Source organism: Apium graveolens, chromosome 10, assembly GCF_009905375.1.
Source record: "Apium graveolens cultivar Ventura chromosome 10, ASM990537v1, whole genome shotgun sequence".
NCBI classification, from domain to species: domain Eukaryota; kingdom Viridiplantae; phylum Streptophyta; class Magnoliopsida; order Apiales; family Apiaceae; genus Apium; species Apium graveolens.
Window position 1 is genome coordinate 179,649,123 of NC_133656.1, and position 19,529 is coordinate 179,668,651.

The 19,529-nt window shown below is 33.3% G+C and overlaps 1 protein-coding gene across 2 annotated transcripts; it reads right to left on the minus strand.

The window, feature by feature from the left end:
- Positions 1 to 30: 30 nt before the first annotated feature.
- LOC141689071 (alpha-aminoadipic semialdehyde synthase) lies at positions 31 to 16,118 on the minus strand. 2 transcript variants are annotated; one of them, XM_074493246.1, is made up of 26 exons: positions 16,022 to 16,118; positions 14,692 to 14,734; positions 13,654 to 13,937; positions 13,488 to 13,574; positions 13,266 to 13,395; positions 12,938 to 13,111; positions 12,581 to 12,663; positions 11,785 to 11,898; positions 10,694 to 10,769; positions 9,914 to 10,085; positions 8,796 to 8,892; positions 8,547 to 8,713; positions 7,966 to 8,023; positions 7,720 to 7,860; positions 7,006 to 7,350; positions 6,079 to 6,159; positions 5,132 to 5,197; positions 3,840 to 3,957; positions 3,313 to 3,442; positions 2,539 to 2,618; positions 2,015 to 2,173; positions 1,572 to 1,809; positions 1,352 to 1,460; positions 905 to 1,066; positions 744 to 813; positions 31 to 297 (listed from the first exon to the last, which is right to left on the minus strand). In XM_074493246.1, exons 3-26 carry the CDS (start codon positions 13,927 to 13,929, stop codon positions 245 to 247), a joined length of 3,186 nt encoding a protein of 1,061 aa, XP_074349347.1. In that variant the 5' UTR covers positions 13,930 to 13,937; positions 14,692 to 14,734; positions 16,022 to 16,118; the 3' UTR covers positions 31 to 244. The 2 variants fall into 2 exon arrangements, with proteins under 2 accessions (XP_074349347.1, XP_074349346.1); XM_074493245.1 differs by lacking the exon at positions 16,022 to 16,118 and having other exon boundaries at positions 14,692 to 14,848.
- Positions 16,119 to 19,529: the final 3,411 nt, after the last annotated feature.

Sequence of the window (19,529 nt, forward strand, 5' to 3'; positions counted from 1 at the left end):
ATTATAAAGCTCATCCAGTCTGATAGTCACTTAATCTGAAGCAAATATAATTCATTGGAACAAGTATCCCTGTCTCCGGTTCCAGAAAATTTATACACAGCGTTGATAATTTTTATTTTATAAACAGATCTATTTACACAGGCCTAATGCTATGTTTTATTTTATAAACAGATCTATTTATTGGAACAAGTATCCCTGTCTCCTGTAACTTAAATCCAAAAGCGGAAAGCCTGAGTGATTCAAGTTACTCTACCTCCTCCTGCAACTTAAAGCCATAGGCGTGTAGATGTTCGAGAGCTGAAATCAAGATCAAAAAACAAAAGGAAGATTATAAGCAAATAAAAATGAATTCATGTGCATACTCTGCAGAAAGTGAGTTCCCTTGGTTGATTGTTTACATAGTTGAAATGACACTCGGATCATCCCAGAAAGAAAAGCATAGAGTGGAATTTCATGGTAGTCTTACAGTGAATATACAACGTACAGTCGTACAGACACCGCCACCCTAATGGAACTATAACTTTATAAGCATTAACAAGTCTTTTCACGAAAATTAGGCACTCTTTCTCGCAGAATTGATTTTAATGTTTCCTTAGGTCAGTAGCACCATAAACATATCGTTCAGGAACCATATGTTATATGCTATATATATACTGCACTGATTATGGGTGGTAGTCTAGTATGTTATATGTACAGTAGCTCTGACATCAATTCAATTAATTCAGAAAAATAGCAATTATTACCTGGCTCATAAACTTCTGGATAAATGGGCCTCAATATACCAGTTGTTTTAATCTTCTTTGCAAGTATAAGCTATAACAATTAACAATAAAATTAATCAGATAAATTAAAGGTTAGAGCAGCAACTCAGGAACTGTTTACAGGTATAACAAATTGAAATTACCAAAGCTCCGATTGCAGCTGGAATTCCAACAGTAAGTGCCATGGATGTAGTTGTTTTTCCGTTTTCAATCCTCCCATAGTCCAACAAAGTTGCCCTTTGCTTTTCTGTAGCTTGACCATCTGGGAATTCTATTTCTACTTCGTGGTGCAAGATCACCATATCCTAAAAAAGGCCACATTAAATAAATTTTAATCCTAAAACATAGTTATAACCAACGTTGCACCATTATCCAAGTTGATGTTTGTCATTTGGTTTTATTATAGTACAATATCATGCATGTCTTTGTAATGACATTCAGATGATGTGTATGCTGTTATTATTGAATATTGGTGGGTATTAACAGAGCCACCACATTGGATTTTCAAAGTATATTTTGGAGTGATATTTAATAATATAGGAAAAAAAAATTCAAGAGGTGGCTGCTAATGTATACATTTTAATATTTACCCTTTCTGTGCTGGAGTAGACTAATCTCTCCTCCATGCGGAAGCAGGTGACATCAAATGCACTTTGGCAAGATGCAGGAATGTCCTCTGGCTCATTGAACCCCAGAAATCTAATGCAAAATTTAACAAACGCCAAGAAATTTGTGTTTAAGTCGGAAAACATATTATATTTTTAGCTATATTAAGATCAACATTCAGACCACCATGATCATTTCACTAACATGATGGTTTTGGCTGTTCTTGCTGCAGTTCCGTGCTCTTTGCAAAGTCCAAGTGAAAAAATTCTTTTTGCAATGTCCTCCTCTATATGTGTAGTGCCTATCGAGTTCTTTCCTTCATATTTAAGAAGTTCAAGTAAGAAATTCTTGTAGGTGGATCTTTTTCCATTTTCAAGATTCGGATTCACTTGATTATCAAAGAAACCTATTCTTGCCATTGTGCCCATTATTTCACCAAAACCTGCACCAAACATCAAGTCCGAAGTATTGATCTACCACCACTAAAACCAAAATTTAGTATATATCTGTTGCCGACAGATACAGAAACCTCAGATACAAATCATAATGTGATTGTCTTTTATGCAATAATCTCGGTGAGCTCAAACATACAATATCAGAATTTAGACACAGCATAATCATAGCAAAAAAATTTAGGCAATACATACCTTCATAACGAAGGGTTCCACGGAAGATGGTTGATGCTTCATTTCCTATTCCATATAGGTCTCCGTATACTAGAGAGTTGCGATTCGGAAGGCATTCTAAAGCAAAAGCTGGAAGATCAGGAATACGGAATCGTGTAGCTGAATCATAAAGATCGTCACCTGCATGCAACATATTCAAGATTCAGGATCATTTAAAATAATTAAATTCTTTCTGGTAACTTCCAGCAGTTTTTTTGCTGATAACAAAACTAATTATAAAACGCAACTTATGAAAAAGGTCTTGCAATTTGTATTTTGAAAAATACCACTCAAAAAGATATAATAGATATAAATAAATACAGAGTATAAAATATGAGATACATCGCTGCTTCTAGCCTTCTACTCAAACAAGTATATAGCATACTAATATTTAATTCAAGTTGCACCTGGGGAAATAAACAAGTTAAAAGCAAATCAGACTTTGCGATTGGTATATTATCACTCTTCTTTAGGTATTGTCAGCAGAGAAATTGATGACAACTCACCATTGACATTCACTACTTCATCATGAAGTCGATAGGTGGCTGGATTGCGACCAGCTCGTATAGCTCCTGCTGGACTCCAGCTGAATTTGTTTTTGATAGCAGATTTAGTATCATATTAGAAATATATGAAAGCTATATACAATTTCAAATGCAAAGAGCTTTGTAAATGTCAAGACATCAGATAGAATATAAAAACATTTTGAAAATCAGATAAAGACATGATCATTCAAGTAATAAGATATATATTACAGGTTGATTACAGAAGTACAAATACACTACTGGTAAAATCCGAAACTAAGAAAATAAAGATTCTATGTTCATAAGGATTAACAAATACTAAATTTCACCTACATTAAGCATCTTATACATGACTGCTTAAATTCTTATCCAGGAGGACAGGATCCCAATACTACCAAACTGAGTAATAGCATTGTGGCTTAGTTTACTAGTTACAGATCAAGCATGTTATTTCTCTCCGGGCTTTTCAGAATGACAGTGTTAGAATATAAACAAATGATACTCCCACTATAAAAACAAAATTTATATAGGAAGGACAGGTACATGATGCTACAAAACTCTGTTCTGTAAAAAGGTCTAGTTTAGTCTATTTAATTTTGATAATGTTATTTCCCTCCTGGCATAGAACCTTGATGGTAAAAGTATTTGACTGATAGTGTCCGTATACTAATAGAAGATACTACCAATTTAATAACATATATAGACATCAGGATATTTCAAGTTCCAAGAAGTTCAAGTTCAGGATGTAAGGTGAACCTGAATTTGTAAGCTAACGGGTTATTCGCTGCTTCTGGAGATGGAAGACCACCACAGTAAGAAGTGAAGGACGTGATCCTCCCACCTCTAGCATGTGCTTCATCTATCATCTTCATGGCCAGCATATGATCTAAGCAATTAACGCAAGAAATGTATCTAAGAAAGTAGGATAGACCTAGGATAGATGGTCACGAGTCTTCTAATTTGTACTTTTCCGTATGTATAATCAAATACATACAGTTTTTCAGTAATTTGTAAAATGAGACATGCAGTAGAAATAAATTATTGAGTAACATGACATCTTTATTCGCAAACTTTTATCCAAATATCCGGGGTATTCCATGTGACAGTTATAGCTTGCAAGAACACAAGTAGTTCTACGAAGTAGGAATGTACCTTCACAATGATATACTCATCTAAGTGCATAGATTTTGCCAAAGAAAATGCAATACCTTCTAAATTTTCTGCATTATAGAATGGATATGATCTCAAAGGCACAGAAAACAGCTGTTAGATATGGAAATTACCTATTCCAGGGTCTAACCCCATTTCACCAAGAATTGTAATACCCGCATCTTTTGCTGGCTCATCTAACTTTGACATAGAATCATCAACATAGCTAGCAGTAACCAAATGTTTCTTGAGCTGCATTCAAGAAAATTTTGATATATGCATTTCTTTTAGGTAAATTAAAGATTACAAATTAAAAGGACTCAACAAAAAGAAAATAGAAGATTTTTTCTGAAGTTAAACCTGAGTGTCCACTATGATTTCAAATCTAAAGTCTTTGGTTCAAGTTGTGCATCATAGAAAGAAATATATAGATTGCTAGATATTTCAGTAAGATTACTGATAAGCATTAATTTGGTAGAGTAGGCACTAATAATCATCCAACGATACTTCAATAATTTTAAAGAAACAGTTACTGGTGATTAATGGTTGAGGACTAGACTGCTCATTACCCACTCTATGCAAACTTGTGACATAGACCAATCTACCTGACCTTATTTCATATTGAAACCCTATTAGCTTTGCACCATAAATGTTACAAAGAAAACTAGATCTGTACTTCTGGTGATGTCTACTTGTACAAGAACATAGATTATTAATGTACACTTAACTAGATCAAAACGGTGCCTATCCACTGAAGTTTATACGTCAAGATTTTTGTACAACAGTTCAGTGACCAGAAACAAGTACAAAGGAAGGACTAAAGGACCAAAGATCATTCTTTAAAATCATTCAAGATACTAGAGATATGCAGCTCCATCACATCAATAGTCCTTGTATTCTGAAGTGGCAGTCATCGAAAAAGATAGCATGCTGAGTGGTGTTTTTCTCTGACTAATTAATAAAAGATAAGTATATTGTGATTAAGGTTAGAAGGTTATTTGTAGTACAAATATGCTTATCTAAAAAAAAGTATGTGGTACTGATATAAGGGATCTTGGAAGCTTCAAATACTTCAAGGTTTATTTTCAAAAGAGCGTCAATAGGTTATCTACCCTGAAAAATGAAAAAGACATCCAGGTGCAGCTATCTAAGTCATGTTCTCTTCCCTGCTGTCACACTCACCAGTTAATCTGGTAATAACGATTTTAAGGAAATTGGCATCACAGATATTGCCATACATCTTAACTTGTGGTTTAGCTACTAATTTGATACACCATATATGAGTAAGAAAACCTTATATGTTAGATCACGTCATAAGATTGATTGATCTCCTAATTTAGATTTGTGATTTTCTAAAGATGATTTCCCTGCAGACGAGTTGATATGATTTTTGTATCATTAAGATGTTTAGTGGCATTAGATATACCTTGATGCATGCTTTTGCTATTGTACAGTGAAAACTAGGAGGCAGCAAACTGATGACGACGTCAACCTGTGTAATCTCAAAAATTTCATTAGCAATTAAGACCATGAACTAAACTTTTTGATTGAGAATAAAACAATAACTTAGAATCCATGTAGTATTAGATATCAAGAATTAGAACATTAATTTTCAGAATTGAAGCACGGATTATTGAAAAAAAGTGTCATCTTCTAATATAACGACCTTTTTCTGCTAAAAATATAACAATCTTCTTTTTGTGCTAAACATATAACAAGCTTTTAGAGATATTTATATAACATTATTAGCAAAAAAAATCAAAATCAGATATTTTAAACTAGCTTAAAATATAGTGATCAGTTATTTACTTACTCCCTCCGTCCCATGGGGTTCTATACGTTTACTATTTGCACATATTTCGAGGCTTCTATAAAGTACAGTTTCATAATGTTTTTTTAAAAAAATTGAATAAAAGTTTAAACATAAAACTTTTATTCATAAAAAAAAATTAAAAAAAATATTATGGAGTTATACTTTAAAGGAATATTGAAAGACGTGCCAAAAAGTAATGTATAGAATTCAAGGGGACAGAGGGAGTACTTGATAAGAGATTGGCGAAAAATTAAGCATTTCCTTTAGAGCCTAATTTGATTGTCCTCTCTGGACATTAATATCTACTATCATGTCTAAATTTATTTAGAAATTTAAAGGGCAGAAAAAGGATGTAAAATTGACATCTTAAATAGACTGAAAGTACTCAATCAGCTACAGAACTCTTCATACATCTTTCTTATTGACGAATGAAGTATTACTAATTAAAAGATTTTTCCTGATTGTTGTCACTACTCCTTGTAGATGATTCAAACTTTGGTCATTAACTTCTACTAGAACTAGTTAAAGTCAGAATGACTGAAGTAATACTGAAACTCAACCTGTGACACATAGTTGCAGAGACTTTCGTTATCCATCACATCAATCTGAGCTGCTGTCGCATTTGGAATACCTTTAATAATCTGAAAAATAATATATTTAAAATTGTAATTTACATCTAAATAAAAATATATAGATACAAAGTTGAAAATAAACTAGCACAAAAATAATGTAAGCTCCGTCACATTGGTAGACAGATGGTAAGCATGCCTACAAGGGCAATCGAGGTCACTTTTACCAGCCATGGATCTACTAATAGTATTTGTAGACAACCATAAATACTCCATGTTTTATATGATGTGATCTAATCTCATCTAATATCTAAAGTAAAAATTTTTGTAATTACTAGATCAGCTCTGTAACAATTTTCACGTTCAGATCTTTCTGGAAAAAAACATTTAAAAATTGTTTGCAAATGTTTTTCGAGATGACCCAGATCTGGACCCTGGTATTATTTTTCAGAACTTCATGTCCAACATTCACTTTATATGTTTCTTTTTTAAATACCGGAACACAATTTTGTTAAAGATGTAAGATTCATTTAGTGGCATTTTCTCAACACCTTAAGCTTTGGGAAAAAAGGTCATCCAGAGCATGTGTTTAGGTCCTTTAGGAGAGGTCACAAGTTTGAGTCCGAGCTCTCCTACCCCCAATATTATCAAAATGTCATAACACTTATTGTTGCCTACTAGAAGCTTTCTTGGTCTCCACTCTTTACCCTTCATTGGCTTCAAGTGAGTAAAGTATTAAAGATATATAGTAAATTTTAGTGGCTTTCCCCCACCACCTTTAGATTTAAGGAAAATTGGTCATCTAACAAATTATAATTCTACTTTGAAGTTAACAAGAAATACAAGTATATGCCAAGATAACATTCGGATCAAGAGTTGAATGAACTATTTAAATTTTTATTTTGCAGATTAGTGTACCTCTTCGGCGTCCTTCATGTAAAGTGATGCCACAATTACATGAACACGGTTTTGCTCGCTGTAGTCAGATGTTGTACATGATTTCAACCACTGATGAGATGTAGTGCTTCCAACTGAAGCTAAGAGTTCGGTAGCAGGCTGACAGACCCTACCTGCACCTAAAATCAACACAGCACTTTTTCTTCCATCATACAACTTTGTGGTATCACCATTCTGGAACGAACCGAATTTCAGTGATACCATATTTCTATCTCTTGTTACAACTTTGTCGTCTTCACTTGGATTAGCTATCAAGGTCAAAGAATCAATAATCTTATCTAAAAGTTCACTATCATCTGCACCAACCTGTCAAAGATAGAAGACGAAAATTATTCTTATTTGTTGCAATAGTAACAGTATGAAGTTACATTTTGTGGTGGAAGATCGATTTATATATGACATAATAGAAGTCATATTGATGGATAAATAGTTTCAAGAGAAAATAGTGGAATTTTAGTCTAAGGATAGTTATGCAATACAAAAGGTAAGTGCAGCCCAGAAGTTTCTTGTTATATACAAATGTATTAAATACTTGTATTACAATTTCCTGGCCTGAATCTGAATCAATGATACATCTACCATTGTTAAATTACTTGGTACTCATTGGACATTATGATTTGGTTAATTATAAAATTATTACTGTTCTGAAAATAAACAAAGGTGAGGTTTTCTTACTTCAAGTTCTGAATAAGACATAGCATCTGCACTTTGACCGACTTGACACTTTACCAAGTGAAAGGAGCCACCGGCATCATCAATAATATCTAAGGCCTCATTTATCATAAAAGTATCGAACAAATGACCACTTAAAGATACCTGTCAGTTCCAAGCAATATTACACATGTGAATTGTACATCAGGTAGATCCAACATCGGGAGACTCTACCTAAAATCTAAAATTAAGCATGAGCTTCACACATACCAATCTAGTGAATCTGCTCTTATTAAAATTAGACTCCACGCTATTATCTGCTAGATCTCTGCAAGTACAGAAATTTCACGTCAGTGTAATAAATAATAGGAAAATGTTACACTTGGGTCACAAAAAATAAAGAGCAAAGGAAAGAAACAAAACATGGAAAAGAAATAAGTAGCATGGGGAAGTATGAAGAAACTAATCTTAGCTCTGAGGTCCCCAAATTTAGATTGTCAAAACTTTTTCTTTGTTGATTAATACCCAACTTATGGACTCTGATACTGAAACTCTGTGATTTTTGTAGGCGTACCCATTGATACTGGAAACCATCCGTCTTTTGTGTTAAATTGTTTAAGTTGTTATTAAACACTTTGATAAATGATTATCAAGAATACTTTTTTGTTTTAAACTTAATTTTTTGTTTTCTCTACAAGTCTTTCTGACGATAAAACAAACATCAGCAAGAAAAGTCTAACTGATGACAACTAGACATTTTTTATGATAAATTTTTGAAGTTTAAAATTTACCATGAAGAAACAGAATTATACGAGAATATGTCAGTATTTAGACGGTAGCCAACAACTCACTCTAAATTCGAATTCCGCATCCGTGGAATATATTCATACAACGAAGTAAGTGATCCTCCGTGTGCTATACAAGATCTATTCAAATGAGCCGGTAGTTTTTCAATGTCACCCGTAGATGCCAACCTTCCAATAAATTTGGATAGAATATCTCCAAAATGTTGAGAAGCCTTTTAAAAGGAGAATTGGATTAAAAATGGTTATTCTTGAAAAAAAATCACTGTTTGGCGAAAAGAATAAGCTCTTAGTTACCTCTTTTGCAAACTCCGTCGGGAGAATGTCGACAGCTGAACATATCACACCATTACCCTCCATGTCGTGATGGTATGAATTGTTTAGGGGATCATATCTGCCAGAAGTTTCACCACACATACAAGTCAATATAAGGACAACTTAATGTTCTAGTCCAAAAAAATTTGGGGAAAAAAGAGGATAAGAAGAATAAGAACATGATAATGCACATTTTTTGCCAACGTGGGAATGAGTAAAGTTTAACTTATTGCCGGGTCATAAATTTAATAGGTATTTGATGTGGACCCAGAACAATAGCAAAGGCTTGGGAGGAAGCCAGTAAAAAATGTTAATGAATGTAGCAACGTATAAATGCTCTCTTGTAGTCCTAACCATTTTCCTATTGTTCTCGTGATTTCAAATCATTTCTTCACGAATAGGTACATGGCATTGACTGAAACACATCATCATGTGTGTTTGTGATTCTTATTTTGTGCCTGCACTTTATTAATTGTTCGAATGGTGCTGCAGTTTCAACATCAACAAAAAACTTACTGGAAAGTTATAATGTGCAACCACCTCAAATAATTTATATACCTTTATTCAGATTTAAAGACAGTTCCTTTAGTCCACCCCATCAGAGTTACACATTAAGGCTTCTAATATGTCATCAAGTTTTTGGTAGCGTGGTAACATAAACTGGTATCAATACTGAAGGTCTCTAACTCGAACTGTCAGAGCCCTAATATTCTCAAAAATTAAATTTGGACATAAAGGTTAAATATTTCGCCAAAAGATGGTAATTAGTAAACCACTCATCAATTGCTAAAATGAACTTTAGAGATGGAGGGGGTGCATACATGCGCATGATATGCACTCGAAGCACTCCTGACAAGTCAAGGTTCTGGGAAAATTGGTAACTCAACACATTGCACACTAAACAATAGGTTAAAACAGATTTTTCCAAATTTATTGTCTACCAAAAGTGAAACAACATCTACACTTGGTAATAGACACAACAATCTAAGTTTTGAGTAAGTGAGTCAATAAAATGGAGAGGGTCTACAATCTACATACAGAAATAGAACTCAAAATTATCTAGTTTGAAAAGATAAAAATAACATATAACAAGATAGTACCTAAAAAAAGGTGAGTCAATTGATGTGTTTTGGTTAACAAACTCTATTGAGCCCCCAATATCACAAGTTATATCAGAAATTCCGATAAGCGGACACCCCTCCTTCATTAAATCTTGCAGCTGTTTCGTAGTCAACAACCGAGGAAATCTTCTTTCCCAGTACATGCAATTAACTGGTAGAGAAGGGCATATACACCATCAGCATATCGCATTCATTGAGGAGTTTAACTTTCATAAATGAACTATTTTTAAACAGTTCATATAAATGAACTTCTATAATTGATGACAAGGAAAAAACATAAACTATTTAACACTGCTTAAAAAAATGAACAAATTCTAACAAAGGAAAATGGAAAATGTAGGCATGTCATTTAGTTGTGCAACAAAGATCAGGTTAATAGGCATCTCTTCCACTTGCCAGTATATATACATATGAAAAAAAAAGTTCAGAAGCATATCAGAATTAGTTACGAGCTGTACAAACATGCTAGGATTAAATAGTTTCAGTTTTAGTGAATAAGTTGCATGTTATTTAACTTTTCACAATTATTGCAAAGTTTTGTATATAATAACTGACATCTGGAACTGAGGATGTTTTTTTTTCATTTCAAGGCCAGCTTTAGTTAAAGCTTTTTGTTTTGGGAACTATGCCCTCCTTGAGGCATGTGTCAATTTTAACAACTCGCGGTTTTGAACTAATGTACCACGCCATCAGCTTGTAAATACACAATTCTTAAATAAGGTAATAGAAAATGAGTTTTATTGAGTACGCATCACAAACCTAAAACAGATGCATATGGTGCAATTCTTTCATGGAAAATTGGCCTGTAGTGCTCCGGATGTGCGTAGTAATCAACCTACATTAGAGAATTAATAGGTTTAGCATTAGTTGTCCAGACAATTTTACTTGCAGGATTCAATAAATTAAAAAAATTAAGCTTGTTCAATCTTTAATTTTATGAAAAGCAAGCTTGTCTAATCTGAATAGGAATACAACAAAAGAATCCGGATAACTAATTACTTCTTTAGGTTTACCATACATGTTTTTTCAAAAAAATTTGGTTTTTAGAATAGCAGAAGTAATGCAGTGTGAAGCTTCGAACTGCCTAAAACTAAGAAGGTCACTTCATGTTAAGAAGCATTTGAATCCTTACATAGGAAACAGTGCATTACGTAGATTACTTGAGCACTTTATACCAGATCTCAAACATTTAGTTTTAAATAAAAGTTTGGATATAATAACTATTTCTGTACAAAAGAAGAAGTTAGTCCTTGAAATTTAAAGTCCTTCACCATTTTAAAAGAAATATAGGTATTATGCATGCCATCAGTAGCATAACAACCAAATAGGGCTGAAAGGAGAAGAAAACTAAGGCCATTGTGTAGGGATCGGAAACCTTTTTATCTACTCCTCAACAGCCTGCTATTTTTTTCTACAATGAAACTCAGACATTATATTACCCTTGTTATGTCCAAAAGATTGTTTCAAACAAACATATTATGATATTTTTGGAGGACCTAATCTGCACTCTTTAGTACTACATATTCGAGTAATGCACACTTAATAGTAAGTACGAAAACTATGTATTTAGTACAGAAATAGTATAGGCTTAATTTGGTATCTTATCCACATTAAGTCCAACTAAGGTAGACTAATACAATTTCTCGTGGAGGGTTGGTACGGAGCAGCGTGCTGTCATCAGAAATTCATCAAACACCAAGAAATGTGAAGCATTTTGAGATTTTCCTCCAATAGTAGGATTAGAAAGAATAAATAAAGACAACAGGGTATGTAATGTATATATGCAGTTGATTTATATTTAAATATTAGCTTTGGAACCAAGGCATAAACATATAAAAAGGTTTACAGACCTTATCAAAGACTTTTTCATGATCTTTATGTGCTACGATGTCTTCAGAAGTCACTACACAACCGTATACTTGGAAAACTCGTTTCGATGCTCTTGCTGAAGTCAGCTCCCTCTCCTGAACAATGTGTACAATGTACAATACAACTGTATAAATATATTTAAAAGTACACATCTAGTTTAGTAGTAAACAACGGTTCAATTAATCCTTTTGACATAAGAAAATGGTGCGACACAATAGATATACTAGGAGCGAGGTTATAGTGCTACTTTGGTTTGAGGCATTCGTATAGTAAAGGAACTACACTCTTGTTTCCTCTACAACGAAAGTTAATATGGCCTATATGCATAAATTCGCTGCATAAAGATAATTTTGCATACTGGGCTGCTTGCAGTAAGACTTCCGGCAGTTTAGCTGTATTAAACTTGGCCCCTGGAAGATGACTAGAGTGAGCATTGTGATAATGGAATTGTAATTCCTACATTATATTTACTATTCTATTGAAATAATGAATTGCAGAATTTCAAATACCCACGGACTCATGCCTCCGCCAAGAGGAGAGGGGTCTCCACTAGGCTAATGCCACAGAAATGTTTTTTACAAGATGCTGTTCTAGTTTGTTTTAAAGCTACACCAGTGTTCTTGAAAGAGTAGGGTGTGATTTAACATTTCCTACTTAAAATTTGTGAAGCATGAATACAAATGTCAATTACGTAAGATATAAATATAGAAGGGCTGATATACATATCATGTGTGCGTGATATAGGAATTCACTAAAATTAAATTCAGCAGAACGCACCTCTGCAAATAGTTGTGGAAGTCTTTTGGGGTCCACGAAAGTGTGAGGTAGAAGCTTAAAAATTTCTTGGGCACCACTAGAAACTATATGCAAGAAAAAAGCCAGGGAACATAAGCTAATAATTAAAAATCTCTACAGATTTTCTCGAGTATCCGAAAAAGATAAATAATGATGAAACACAAAAAAGAAAAAAAAATTGCTGTCCCTAACAAGGAGATGCAACCATGCACTGAAGGAACCAGTGACAAATTAGAATCATTGAATATCGCAGTTCTAACAAGTAAAGAAAGGACAGACATCATTGCAATTTGTAAATAAATTATAGAAAAAAATATATAGTGTACAATACTAACATACCATTTCCTGAACCAGTAAAAACAAAAACTAAGGGACAGATCCCGGCTGGAAGTCCAATAGTTGCTATCTCTTCACCGACAGAGATCACTGCAGCCTTAGCAGCAGCCAGAGATGAATACATGTAAGATGCACCCAGTGATAGTAAAGGTGTTGAATATCCTAGATTAAGATACCCTGAAACGGAAAGGTTTGAATTAACTATGTATCTTTATGTTTACTAGCTGATTTGCCATTAAGCCTAGCACTGCGAACTTTAAAATTAACCAGGTGCAACTAACAATTCAACAACATTCTAAAGATTCAACTGGACTTGTTACTGGATACATACGTTGTCCTAATCCACTCAACAACTCAATCATTCCAGCTCTACCAGCAAATTTTCCAAATGCGAGCAATCTTTTCCCGTCGTCACCAACCATTAGTTCATAATCATACAAGGATGTCCTTTCGGCTATTATCTAAAATAACAGAGGAATTGCAGTTAGAAGGTAACATAATCATAATAATATGATGCTCTCATAGGTGGATTATATAAGAATATTTGAGATACCTTATCTAACAAAGGCATATTTTCTTTCTGTGCTTTGTGAGTATGAGAAAAGAATGCATAAGCTCTATTAGGAAGAATCATCTCCAACTGCAAACAATACCAGTTTAGAGTACCGTAGTTCAGAGCATTAAGTTTCATGCATAGTTATCAAAGGAAAATACTGCACCTTGGGTTGTTTGATACCCAAGATAAGTCCACAATCTGACAAGTCTTCAGAAACCTCACAACCAACATCTTCATAGAGAGCATCATGATGGATCCGCTTTGTGGATGGCTGCACAATAATGCGGGAAACTCCAGTTTGACCCTTGCCACCATGTAGAAGTCGAGCACAGTGGGATGGAGTTAAGGGAACCCTTCTTTCCCACTTGTTTGTAGATTCGGAGAGAATTCCAACAACACCATTTCCAAGAATGGTACCTTCACCTGCTTGTGATCCCATTTTGTAGACTGTACAATATTACAACGGAAACTTCGCTTACCCAACAAACTAACACGTTCTAGATAAACATAAATTTGTGAATCTTAACAAATAATGGGAACCACATTTTCCATAATTTGGAGAGGATCAAGTAGCGATGTAACTAGCATAACATAATATGCATTCATACTATGCTGAAATTATGACAGATTCACCTAATGAAACTAAGTAAAATTTTAGTTCCTAGATTTAGGAGGCAACAAAAGCTAGGGGATAACAATAGCAAGAGAATCGCTGTTACATGACCAACTCTCTCAAAACCTCGTCGACCATAATATTCATGGCACTCAAACAGTCAAACGTGAGAACTCTTTCATATATTATAGCAAGAATTTAGGGGGTACCCATTCCCACCACTTAAACTTGAGATGAACCAGGTTGTGGTCAAGAACCTCTCTTAAAACCCGAAGGTGCAGAAAGAAGTGGCTAATCTTTAACAATAAGGCCATTAATTAAATCATTATCTATTCTTGCCTATATTTAACCTAGAACATAAAAGGGAAACTAAAATTGAGCACAAAAGGGCAAACCATGTCTCCGTAGTCAATCATAGCTAACAAGAACTCAAAGAACATGGTGGATCATAGGTTCAAAAATGTAGTAAAAACGCATACCAATGTCATGTACAAAGACACATGAAAACACACATACCAACTATGCATCATAATCAAATATGAACTGGTTGTACTTAAAAAAAACACAAGACTAAATAAAAAGACATACAGAATCAGAGAAGCCAAAATTGTACTTCCTTCCCAATATTCCCCTGCAACTCCAAATATAAAAGATTTATGTAACAATATTTTGTGATAAAGACAGAGGAGCTAGATGCAGAAAACATTTAAGTGTAGATGTCACAATTAATGTCTTGTCTCTTGCATTCAAATATATTAGGACACTTGTCACGGGAAGTACAAAAATTTTGGTAATAAGATAAAGATGAACATGCATACAATATAAACATGGAGATTACGTGTGAAATTCATTTTTTATATTATTAGATAATTATGGGTGATGGGTTCTCTCTTTATTTAAGTTCATTGTATGAATTATAGGCCCGGATGTACATGGACTACGTGTACAGATAGTTACTAGTTTGATTCAGCTATTTGTTTGTTTGTTTTGCTTAAAATATTTTGTACATGTGTCCAATGTGTTGTTATAATAGCATATATTGCGTATCACCTTATCCTTTGTCGGTTAATAATGAAAGGGACTTATAATTACTCTAAATAAATGGATTTGCAAAAACAATTGAGTTGGATTAATAGAAGAAACATAAATTCCGTATCCATATATTTATTAGTTTGGTTTGATTTTTTGAAACTTAATTAAGTGTCGAAAATATTTCATCAGTTTAATAGCTGAAAATAGGGTTAGTTTGATCCCGAATTGTAAACGCATGAACACCCCCCAGCTTGTGAATGAGAAAGGAGGACGTGGCGGTCTGATATGAATCTTTGAGCATTAGAGTTAGCAAAAGATATGGGCTGCTTATTACATAAAACCCAGAGGTTGGGCCCATGTTCTAAAATATATCCCCAAAATGTTTATCCAAACAGGGGAGGAAGTAGGAGACAGGAGGGAGCCTCCAACTGTCAAAATTAGTGTAAAATTTAAAACATATATTATATAATTTAGTTTATCACTTCTACTATTATTCGGTCCTCTCATAGGTAAATTTTCGGTCCTGCCCCTCTATCCAAGCTGGGACCCATTTCACACATGGAATTGTCCAAAAAAAATGAGTAAATCAAGACTAATATAAGTTCAAATTTATCATTTAACTGACATTTTGCTTAGAAACTTAAAAATTTGCTCCAAATATAACAGTAAAGCTATATTTGACCCACACATGGTGATGAGAACCAGAAGTATGATAAATATAAGAACAAAGAGCAAGTAAGAACTGACCCACACATAAGGATGAGAACCAGAATTTGATAAATATAAGTACAAGAAGCAAGAACATAACGGATCATAAGTTTACATGAGGTGAAGATGCATATAATATAACTACACCAAGAATAGAGTAAACAGAAGAAGAACATACAGTATCAAAGAAGCCCTTTCTTCCGGTATCAACCTGCAAATGTAATGATTTCTCTGCAGCAACTTCGTGTTAAAAAACAAAACACAGGAACTAAGATAGTACAAATTAAATGTCAAACTATCCAAGTGTGAATATCACAACATTCGTGATCATATATGCACACAAATACGACTGTCCATGAATACGACAAAAAAATTGTTGGTACAAGTCTCACTTAACTTCACATGTACATTCATTAGCTGTGAAATTTAATACTAGCAATATTATTATATTTAATTATTCCGTTCACAAAAATTACGTCTTAATTTTTGCAAATATTCTGAATCTTAGAATAATTTTATTTTAATATTTTATTTTTATAAATGATCTTATTATATTTTTATTTTTATTCAAGAAAATGAGGGAAAATAACATTGTTTTCAAATTTAAGATACACAATTTACATAAATTATAAAAATTAATTTTGGAGAAAAAATTGTCAAAATATCTCACTTTTAAAATCCAAGTATTCAATTCAAAATATCTAACCGCACTAAATATCGGCGATATATACGTAATCTGCTTTATATTTGTTTTAGGATAAAAATAAATACAGTTATGAGAAATGTACGTTCTTTGTTAATTTTTAAAAATATATGTGTGGCATGAACAACATGTCTTTTCGAATATTACATATTTTGATACGCTAACACTACCAATTACCAATACCTTAGTTTAGCACAAAAGGAATATTTTAGTTACGGGTTCCATTTGCGCGGGTCTTAATCAATAGGCCCCCAAAATGTAAAACAATTATTTAAATTTTGAAAATTGGTTACATAATAATTAATTCCCCTTTTAATTGTCTTTTTCTTCCTTTGCATTATTATACACACATGTGGAAACAACGTGTCGTTATTATAACATAAATTACGTATCACCCTTTTTCTTTATCTCAACTCTCAGATAATATCACCGTTTTATCTCCATTTTTTTAAAATTTCATAAATTGACTGATGATATTTGATCGTATATAGAAATTTATGTTAAAAAACATTCCTATTGAATTGAAATGCGTATAATATAAGTTACCAATCTTTCTACTTGCATAGTTAGAGGCTTAGAGCTACTTATCAAAACTAGTAATAATTTAGAATTTCTTTAATTAAATCATTACAGTTATATTCTTTTCAAATGATATTTCTTTGATGTGCGGACTCAAATTTAGACAACAATAAGCGGCGATTCGCATGTTTTAAATTCACTCGCCCAGATGGACTAGAAAAAAACAACGGGAGTGGTCTAAGGCCAACAATGGAGATACATAAAGCCCAATAGTTTGGATTTGGTGTAATGGGCTGCTTGTTACACACATATTCGAATCAGTTTTAGCTTGTGTATTTGTTTGGTAGTAGACTAGAAGCTATGGGTCGTACTAAGCCATTTGAGATAATAAAATATTTGAGATAAAATAACTTTCTCGCTAAACAAAATTAATGAGCATCTCCAATTTTTTATTAGAGAAATTACTAAACCAAAATATAATAATAAATTGATAAGTTAAATATAAAATTTTTGATTTCTGCTTTTATTCTATTATTAATACACGTACAACAGTGAACTAATCTATGTGTATACGGAAGAAAGAGAGAAAAAAAAATATAATACATTATATATTTTCCAAATTTGATAATGATATTATTATTATTATTATTTTTAGCTAATCAACTTAGGGTTGTAAATGAGTTAAGACACTCATGAACGGTTGGATATTGGAATGTTTCAATTCGGATCATATATAAGACTTGAACGATCTCGATCCAATTGGAAGTTTAATAATTCATCGGACTTTACGCGTAACATTTGAGGCCCTGAAACTACATACATATTAGTTGAAACTTGAAAGTGATCATAGGACAAATAGAAGGGCTAACACAGTACCACCACTAATATAGTCAATAATGCATGTGAGTTTCATTAATAGAAGAAGTTGTTTATGGTGTTGCAATCACAATTAAAAAACAACGCAGAACGTAACTTCACATTGGTGTTTTTATAAATGTATGTAAAATGACACATAACCTATATTAGTTGCAAATGGTCCTGTATACTCCCGCTAATAAAACGAACTTTTATTAATATAGACTACAGAGTAGTTATGTATGTGAGCTTCGTTCATATATTTGATCACATGGGAGTGCGTGTTCATGCAGAGTGCGCGCACATCTATACACTGACCGGCAGGTGGAGTTTTACGTTGAAAAATATTGTGCACAATAAGTATGGAAGATGAATCATGAATAATCATGATCAGGATCAGGATATATATCTTCAGGAAAAAAGGGAAATAAAGGAAAAGAGAGACGCGCAGATATGTGTTTTGATCTGTCGTCCAGCAACTCCTTCAGGTCTTTTGTCCGTCTGATAGTATACTATACACTTTCTTGACAAATTACTTCTACTCTGTTATGCCCACCGTTGGTCATGTGCCTTAAACAAGTCCCATGCGAACATTGAATAACTGGATTCTCATGTGTGGATTAATGTCAGGGCCGGTCCAGAGGGAGGGCTAAGAAGGCAACCGCCCTGGGCCCATATTTTTGAAGGGGCCCAAAATTCAAAAAATTTTAATAGTATGTATACATATATTTTATAAAAAATTAAAAGATATTATAAATGTGTCTGTGTACTCATCTAGTCGTAAATTTTAGTATGTATTATTTTAAAATTTTACATAATTAAGTTTCTTCATTTTCAAATGACTGGTTTTTTTTATATTTTTTTGTTATTGTAGGTAACTCGCAGCCGCTATCTTTCGGGTGCGCACCGGGTAAACCTAGGCTAAAGATTTCATGGTATAACTTTTTTAAAATTAATAATGTGTTGTTTGATTTAGAGTTATTAAATTTTTGAATGATAATTTTCTTCCAAGTCTATTTTAATTTTTTTCCTAATGTGATTTCGTTGATATTTATGCAGTTATAATACTTAATGCAATTCAAATAAGAGGGCCTATTTTTCGCATTTCTATTTTACTAAATATTAATTATATTAATATTGATATAATATCATATTTACTAATTATTATATTTGGAAAATTTGTTTTGTATACCACTTAAACTTTAAAGCATTTTAGACCGTTGAATCATATAACGCAGTACAAATATATTTCAATACTGCATGATAATATATCGGACAATATAAATAGTCTAAAGTCTAAGATTTAAGTGGTCTAAATAAAATATAACTTTATCATATTATATTATATTATATTATATAATAGAAGAAAAAAATTAGGGCCCGATTTTTCGGTTTCGGCCTGGGCCCCTACAGGTTATGGAACGGCCCTGATTAATGTGACTTGGGCCAGCACATGCGGGCTGGGCTCATAATATGCGAGCTAGGCTCACACATGTAAGATGGGCTCACACTTGTCATCTGGGCTCTCATACGCGAGTTGGGCTCAGGTGCCCACACGCGGGCTGGGCTTAGGTGCCCACATGAGCTGGGCTCAGGTGCCCACACGTGG